Source organism: Argentina anserina, chromosome 4, assembly GCF_933775445.1.
Source record: "Argentina anserina chromosome 4, drPotAnse1.1, whole genome shotgun sequence".
Lineage (NCBI taxonomy): Eukaryota > Viridiplantae > Streptophyta > Magnoliopsida > Rosales > Rosaceae > Argentina > Argentina anserina.
Genome location: NC_065875.1, coordinates 15,444,373 through 15,452,212, shown reverse-complemented (window position 1 = coordinate 15,452,212; position 7,840 = coordinate 15,444,373). Strand labels below are relative to the sequence as shown.

General features: G+C 37.9%; 1 protein-coding gene across 1 annotated transcript; it reads left to right on the top strand.

Moving 5' to 3' along the window:
* The first annotated feature begins 3,253 nt into the window (after positions 1-3,253).
* Positions 3,254-7,474, top strand: LOC126791198 (sodium/hydrogen exchanger 1-like). Its single transcript, XM_050517612.1, has 14 exons — positions 3,254-3,481; positions 3,590-3,708; positions 3,932-4,029; positions 4,577-4,636; positions 4,750-4,796; positions 4,866-5,060; positions 5,174-5,220; positions 5,469-5,535; positions 5,629-5,729; positions 5,829-5,930; positions 6,065-6,203; positions 6,278-6,340; positions 6,677-6,760; positions 6,849-7,474. The coding sequence occupies exons 1-14, from the start codon at positions 3,305-3,307 to the stop codon at positions 7,176-7,178; spliced, it is 1,629 nt and encodes a 542-aa protein (XP_050373569.1). The 5' UTR covers positions 3,254-3,304; the 3' UTR covers positions 7,179-7,474.
* The last annotated feature ends 366 nt before the right edge of the window (positions 7,475-7,840 follow it).

The following is a 7,840-nucleotide window of genomic DNA, read 5'->3' as shown; positions in this document are numbered from 1 at the left end:
CCAGGCAGTTTATTGGAAAACTTGCCACTGTTTCAACTTTCAAGTTTCTAACTGCTGTGCTAACATGACATCGTCTGTAATCCTGTTACATGAATGCTTACATGGTTGCCCCATATACCTATCTACTTTACTTTAAAATCCACATTGCTCTTTACAAAAAAAAAAAATCCACATTGCTAACGCAACTACATAGCTACAAGCCTCCAAGGAAGAAGAAGATGATGGCCAGTTGCTACTGTGGATGACAGAAAACTCTAAACCAGAAGGCCGACGAATGCCAAGCAAGAAAGAAGTCTAACTGATGAGCAACCTTTCCCAAGTTTCGCTGCCTTCCTTTTCTTCTTCCTTCCCCTCCTCTCTTTTCTTCTTGGCAGCTGCAGCTCCTCAGATTCTCTTTGCCTATTGATCTAGCTTGTCCTCGGACACACAATCATGATATTCTTCTTCAGTCGCGAGCGCACTGGCAGTTTTTGAACTTTTTTTCTCACTTTCATTGGGGTTTCTGCAGTTCTTTTGTGCAGTTGCTTCTGCCCTTTTTTTTTTTGTGCCTTCCTGGAAAATGCAACTCAGGCTTTTGGCAGCCTCTGTGTCTTGCTCCTTCTCATACACACTTTGGGCATTAGAGAAGAGCCAGTTTCATGAGGTTTCTCTCCGGTTGTATTTGCAGCTTTCCTCTACTGTAGTGGCTTCTATGTCTTTCTCCTCATCATTATCTGATTAAACCAAGCAAAGATCAGGAAGTAGAGAAAACTTATCATTACATTCCTTGTGGCTTCGGCTTTTTTTATCTTTGCTAAGTTTTCTGTCTTGGTAGCTTCTGCATTTGATGCATTTAGCTTTTCTTCCTAAGCTTTTTTCTTCTTGCTTTTTTCTTAGTGTCCATGTTAGTATTTGCCTCTGAAACTACTAGGCTGTCACGGTAGTTTTTCACCATCTGACTCATCTGGCTTCAAAATTTTCATGATCATTACTCTTCGTGGTTCATAGAAGTCTTTGCCTTGGATCTAGTGGGAACTCGATCCCTCTTTCATATCAATTGCATTTGCAAATTGATTTGTCTCAAGAATCACATTATGAAGAGTAGCAGTCAAAATCTCTGCCTCTCCGTTGTTGCTGCCTTTGTTGATCTGACTATATGTAACAGTGCCTTGATAATCCCTTTCCAACCCCAACTCCACGTTACTGTCAATCTCTTAATAGTTGGTGTTTAGGTTTCGCCGGGGACGATGGAATATACCATATGCTTAAAAAACACAATGAAAAGTGCACGACATGATCCAACACTATGGAAAGTGCAACCCATATCGTTGCCTGCGAGAAGCCTCAATTATATATTGGCAAACAAAGATTGATCAGTGAGGTAGGCAGGTCGCTATATAGGCATGGCTTGGAAAGGTGAGAGGGACTTGAAGGGCATTGTGTTACTGTATATGATCTATCTAGATCTCTTGAAAGATCATCTATGTCGGCATTGACACAAACAGTAATGATGATGGCTTTCAATTCCAAATCCATAAAAGCTAGGCATCACGAAGCAGCTGAGCACGTACCAATACTAAAGTGCTGGTTTTAATCTACACTGCCAAACGTGGAAATAGTACCCATATCGATCGATCACATCTCCTCTCTATTATCATACTCTTTGTGATGGAGGCCGTACGAAGTGTGGCTAGTTAAAGTGGGAAACCAGTTTGGTGCTGCTGGCTCTTTGGCTATGTGGGGAGCAAGGTTGGCCCTCATGTGTGCTCATTTGAGAATATGAGATGCTAATAGGGTCTTGACTATATTGTATTCATATATCTTGCCCTTGCTAACTTGCAGATTTTTATAATCAAAGAATTAAGCATCTTTGATTATTACTTATTAGTGTGCGTCCAAGTACTAATTACTACACTAATCTAATTAATTAGCGTAGAACAAAGATGCATTATGGATGGATATGCATGTGTTTAAAGCAAATCTAAGCTACAAGAATGTTGTCTAGGCTTGTTTTCATTGCACAATGTCTCTATTACAGAGAAGTTGTTAGAGATGTCCAATAATAAACTACATGCGGGCAAAGCTATGAATACATAAATACATTGGTAATTTGACTACCATTCAACACTGAAAACTGTTCAATTATATTCGGACCCCTTTGTTACATTTTAATATCTGCTGCCAAGGCTCTAGCGTCTAGCCACCCCTTTTGATCAAATGCCATATTTTTCTTGCATATCTCACACGTTTCATGTTGAATTTGTTCTCATATTTCCTACCAAAATCTTAATTAATCCCCCAAATTTATCAAGAACAACTTGCATAAACATGTTTTGATTACTAGTTTAACTTAAACTCTAAAAATTCAACCAGTTTAACTCAAACACCTCGATGACTACGCCCTCGCTTACGTTTTCTGCAGTTTCGAATTTGACCTCTTGCCAAAACCAGAAGCATAATTTACTCTGACTTTCTTCACCTGTCACCATAACAAAGACAAAGCTCACAAAAGCTTTCCCACCAAGGAATAGAACAATATATTTAAACAGACCCTCCACTCCAGGAAGTCGACACAGTCATTTATATGGCAGAGAACAACAACACAAAACATTTCTCTGTGTTTTTATTCCTTCCTCTTCAACCCCTCGGAAGCCCACCACTAAACTCCAACGCCATCCTCGCCAACCACCTGTCTCCGACCCAAATCAACGGTTACTTTGTCTCCAAGTTTAAACTCCCTCCTCCTACTAAACCATATATATATATATATATATATATATATATATATAATATATATATATATATAACCTCCTCCCTCCTGTAAACTCAACTATCCAGCACTATAAATCCCATTTCCTGAAACTGGACAAGTTTTGAGACCCAGATTCCGAGTTGGGTCTGTTTTATGGTTCAAGATTCTTGTGCTCCATGTTCAAGTTTGAAGCTTTGAACTAAAGACTCGAGCTTTTTGTGTTTGGTGAGTGACGCATTTGCTTTGTTTCTTCATTTCTCCAAGCTTTATGTCTTTTATTTTGAATTGTTCAATCTGCTGAAGCTAAAGTTCAAAAGTCACTCTGTTTTGGCTCACAAGAAATTTGAAAAGGAAAGAAAAAAAACAGAGACTTGAGATTATGTTTTGGTTTAAGCATGTGATGCTAACATGCATTGAAATATCTTAGCTAGTTTGACAAACTCTTCCTATTCTATTAATTTGTGGTCAAAACCTGTTAAAATATCTCATTTCTCACTTAAAAGTTTCAATTTTCATCTCTAAAAACGATTCCCTTAAAGATTCTACGCCATCTTGGACTTGAATCCAGCAACAATGGCGTTGGATTTGAGCTCAATGGCATCCGAATCAGTTGGAATGTTGAACACTTCTGATCATGGTTCGGTTGTGTCCATGAACCTGTTTGTGGCGCTGCTTTGCGCTTGTATATTGCTTGGACATTTGCTGGAGGAGAGTAGATGGATGAATGAGTCCATTACGGCGCTTGCTATTGTGAGTGATTCTTGATTTGTTGTATCAGTTGTATGAGATTGTGTGTGAGAGTGTTGATGTTTGTGTTTGATGGAGAATTGGAAATGAATTTTTGTGTTTTGGTGGCAGGGATTGTGTACTGGGATTGTTATATTGCTCACCACAAAAGGGAAAAGCTCTCATTTGTTGGTGTTTAGTGAAGATCTTTTCTTCATCTATCTCCTTCCGCCGATCATTTTCAATGCCGGGTATGTCTCATTTGGATTTTGATAATGTAGTTCTTAACTGAATGTTTTTATCAAGTTCACTTGGCTGTCTATGGGTTTCTCTAGTGGTTGTCTACTGCTATAGTTCTGTATCAGTATTTGTTTAAGGAGTTTAGCAGTCAGATTAGTGAAAGTTTTTAGAGCTTTGTTTACTATGTCTGCAGTAAATTTTGTTTCATCTTCTTTTTTTCCCAACAATTATCAGGTTCCAAGTGAAGAAGAAGCAATTTTTTCGAAACTTCATGACAATCATGATGTTTGGAGCTGTTGGCACTCTCATATCCTTTGCCACCATATCCTTAGGTAACTTTGAAAAAAACTTGATGATTATCACTCTGTTGCCTAGGATTGTCATGTTAAAATTAAGGACGTGAGGCAATTCAATTGCATCTTGGCTTGAAGTTCTTGGGAGGCATCGAGTCATTTAAGGTCTGAGCAGGACTGCCTTTGCAGTGAACTAATTGTGAACAAGCTTATGTGCAATATGTGTTAACTTTTCTCCTTGGATATTTTAATCATTCAGATTTAAGAGGAATCCAGCTTATGAAATTAGTTCATTCATTAGAAAATCACAAAGCTCACTTTAGACGAATATATTGTTTTTTGGGGGAGTCATAAAGTGACTTGATAGAAAAAATATCTTTTATTTGAAATTCTGGCAAATTAAATTTGTATGAATCAGCTAGCCATTCATTTTCCAAAGGAATGAAGGTTAATACACATTATGGTGAACCGCTCTCCATGAGATGTACATGCTTACATCCATTTGAGCTGTTCATATATAAGAACTAAATGAATCAGCACAATGACAGTTACTTGGTTTTGATTGATTGTTTACACTTTGAATTAGGTATTATGCACTTTTTCCACAAGTTCAGCATTGGGACCCTCAAGATTGGAGATTTTCTTGGTATTAAAAGTTTGCTCCTCTTTCACGATATCATATTCTTGAAATTTCTATTATCAGTTGCTTCCTACTTTATAAACTACTTTTGACTTAGTTTTTATACCTTGATGTTGCAGCACTTGGAGCAATATTTTCTGCAACCGATTCTGTTTGCACCTTGCAGGTATGTCTTGCAATATGGCTGTGTAACTTCAAGAACAACATACAGAATTAATCCAAATTGTGAGTGCAGGTGCTTAATCAAGATGAGACACCTTTGCTGTACAGCCTAGTGTTTGGAGAAGGTGTAGTCAATGATGCCACATCAGTAGTGCTTTTTAATGCAATCCAGAGTTTTGACCTGTCCCACATCAATACAAGAACAATTATGCTGTTTATTGGAAAATTTTCATATCTATTTGCTACAAGTACACTGCTCGGAGTCGTAGTAAGTCTCTCTCTCTCTCTCTCTCTCTCTCTCTCTCTCAAAATGTATATATGTGGTTCCTTGTTACTGCATATATATGACCCCTTGTTATTTAAATCTCCAATTTGTTGCAGGCTGGACTACTTAGCGCATATGTGATTAGAAAGCTCTATTTTGGCAGGTTAGTAAAAATTAGTATTTTGCTTGTGTTATAGATGATTATTAGACCCCCCCCCCCCCCCACCACCCCCTAGGAAGCTATATTTTTTATTATAACAGAAAAAAAAAACAGAAAATGTAATGACAATACTAATGGACCAGTTTTCCAGTTCTCTAATGTAATTTCCTTGAGTTTGCTTTACATTGTATATATTAGTTTTGTTTTGCTTACTGTTCTTATTACCTTTCGCTTTCATGTGAAATAATCAGACACTCAACTGATCGTGAAGTTGCTCTTATGATCCTCATGGCGTACCTTTCGTACATGCTAGCTGAAGTAAGATTTCACAACTTATATATGATCTCAATTCTTTGTTATCTTACTCGTATTGAGGTCTAACCGTTAAGATCACTTGTATCTATTCTGCAGCTGTTTTATTTAAGTGCCATTCTCACTGTCTTCTTCTGTGGAATTGTCATGTCTCACTACACATGGCATAATGTGACTGAAAGTTCAAGAGTGACAACTAAGTATGTTATTTTTCTATTCATAAACTTCTAATTTCTATTATCATTGCTGACATAACCGTCTTGTTACTGATGTTTCTACTTCTTCACCAACTAATGCAGGCATACTTTTGCCACTCTATCTTTTGTTGCTGAGATTTTTATTTTTCTTTACGTTGGTATGGATGCCTTAGACATCGACAAGTGGAGATTTGTGAGCGATAGGTATATCCTCTTAATTCATACGATGGAGATTAGCCTCCTTCCAAAATTCCCTTCTGTACTTGTGTAATACAAGACAACTGTTACTTTTTCTTGATTATTGGGCTTATTTTGTTTTTCTTTAATTCTTTTTTCAGCCCGCGACAATCATTAGGGGTGAGCTCATTACTTTTGGCACTGGTGATGGTTGGAAGGGCAGCCTTCGTTTTCCCCTTATCTTTTTTATCTAACTTGACCAAGAAATCTCCACAAGACAAGATCCATTTGAAGCAACAAGTATGAGTTTCACCAATTTTTTGATTTGTTATATGATGATGTATTACATGTCTTCATAGGTTTCTGGTTTTCAGGTTACAATATGGTGGGCTGGTCTTATGCGTGGTGCTGTTTCTATGGCACTAGCTTATAATCAGGTAAATGTTGAAGACTATGCTCTCTGTAGCCTGGGTTTTGAATACATTGGCATACATCGTACTCCTTGGAGAATTCACAACAATGTTTGAATAGATTTCTTGCTAGAGTAGATCGATCCATTGTTGTGTTTTTGCCAAACAAAAAGGCACAAACTTTGCGACTAGTGTACCGGATTTTGAGCTGTCTTTGCAGTTTGCATACTGTTGTTACAAACAGATCAGACAACTCAAAGCCTAGAAACATATTCTGGCACAGCTAGCATTGATAGTTTGGTTCAAACATGCCAGATAAAATAAATTATACTTTCTGAACTCTGAATTTGTGTGCATATGCAGTTTACTAGGTCCGGCAATACTGACCTGCGCGCGAATGCATACATGATCACCAGCACTATCACAGTTGTTCTTTTCAGCACAGTGGTAAGATATTGATGGCTTAAAAGGTGGAGCTCATTCGACACAAATATACGCGTTGGTTTTACTATATAATATGTTTTTATTTATGCAGGTGTTTGGTTTGATGACTAAACCCCTAGTCAGGATCTTGCTTCCTACATCGAAACACTTCACTAGCATGACAACTTCTGAGCCTTCTAGTCCTAAATCCTTCATTGTGCCACTGCTCGGCAACGGGCAAGATTCAGAGGCCAACATCAGGTCTGTGGACATAACTCGTCCTATAAGTTTAAGAATGCTCCTAAGCACTCCATCCTCTTCTGTCCACCATTTCTGGCGAAAAATTGACAATGCCTTCATGAGACCTGTGTTTGGCGGGCGGGGTTTTGTACCCTTCATTCCAGGATCACCTATTGAACAAAATGGACATCAATGGAACTGACTCAACTGCGAATGAGTTTAAGTTACATACACATAAAGCACTAATTTTATAGGATTAAGTTGGGGCTTGAGGTTGGCTTTCAGTGTGCATTTGTTTATACGTAGGAGATTTTGAAGCGAGTGGTGAGCTGTGACAACGACTTAGAAGAAATGAGCTGCTTATTGTAATTTGTGGTGATTCAGTTATTTTCGTGTGTACATAGATTGCTGATGAAGTTATTTCCATGACAGTACACAACCTCCTGTTTATTAGGTGTCTTGGGTATGTCATAATAGTAGTTTTTCAAACATAAACAATGTGTGTCAAGTAACATACGAGTCATGTCTAAAATTCCATGAAAAGCTATACATTGATGAGTGTGAAAGGTTGATATCTCAGTGAGATCAACTACCAAGTCCCCCTACAATAGTGAAACTGTCGGGGTTACTCAGAATCCTTTTCTCCAACTAACCCTAGCCGGAAAATGTGGTTTGATCGATCAATATATTAGGATCGTTATTTTTTTAATTCGCATTGAACTCCGGTCCTAATCCTTGTGAACAAATTCTGCTATGTATCTTTCTGGTGCGTAATTGTAACCGACCTAGAAGCAGAGAATGAGTATAAATCTCTAGTTTAGTTCTTCTTTCGTATGTGGACAATTGTGAACCGACATTCGACTA

Bases quoted from the DNA above. Each gene is read 5' to 3' on its own strand.
- LOC126791198 (XM_050517612.1), top strand. From the start codon at position 3,305: ATGGCGTTGGATTTGAGCTCAATGGCATCCGAATCAGTTGGAATGTTG. The intron at 4,797-4,865 runs GTATGTCTTGCA...TTGTGAGTGCAG, and splicing joins ATTCTGTTTGCACCTTGCAG to GTGCTTAATCAAGATGAGAC. The intron at 5,730-5,828 runs GTATGTTATTTT...CAACTAATGCAG, and splicing joins AGTTCAAGAGTGACAACTAA to GCATACTTTTGCCACTCTAT.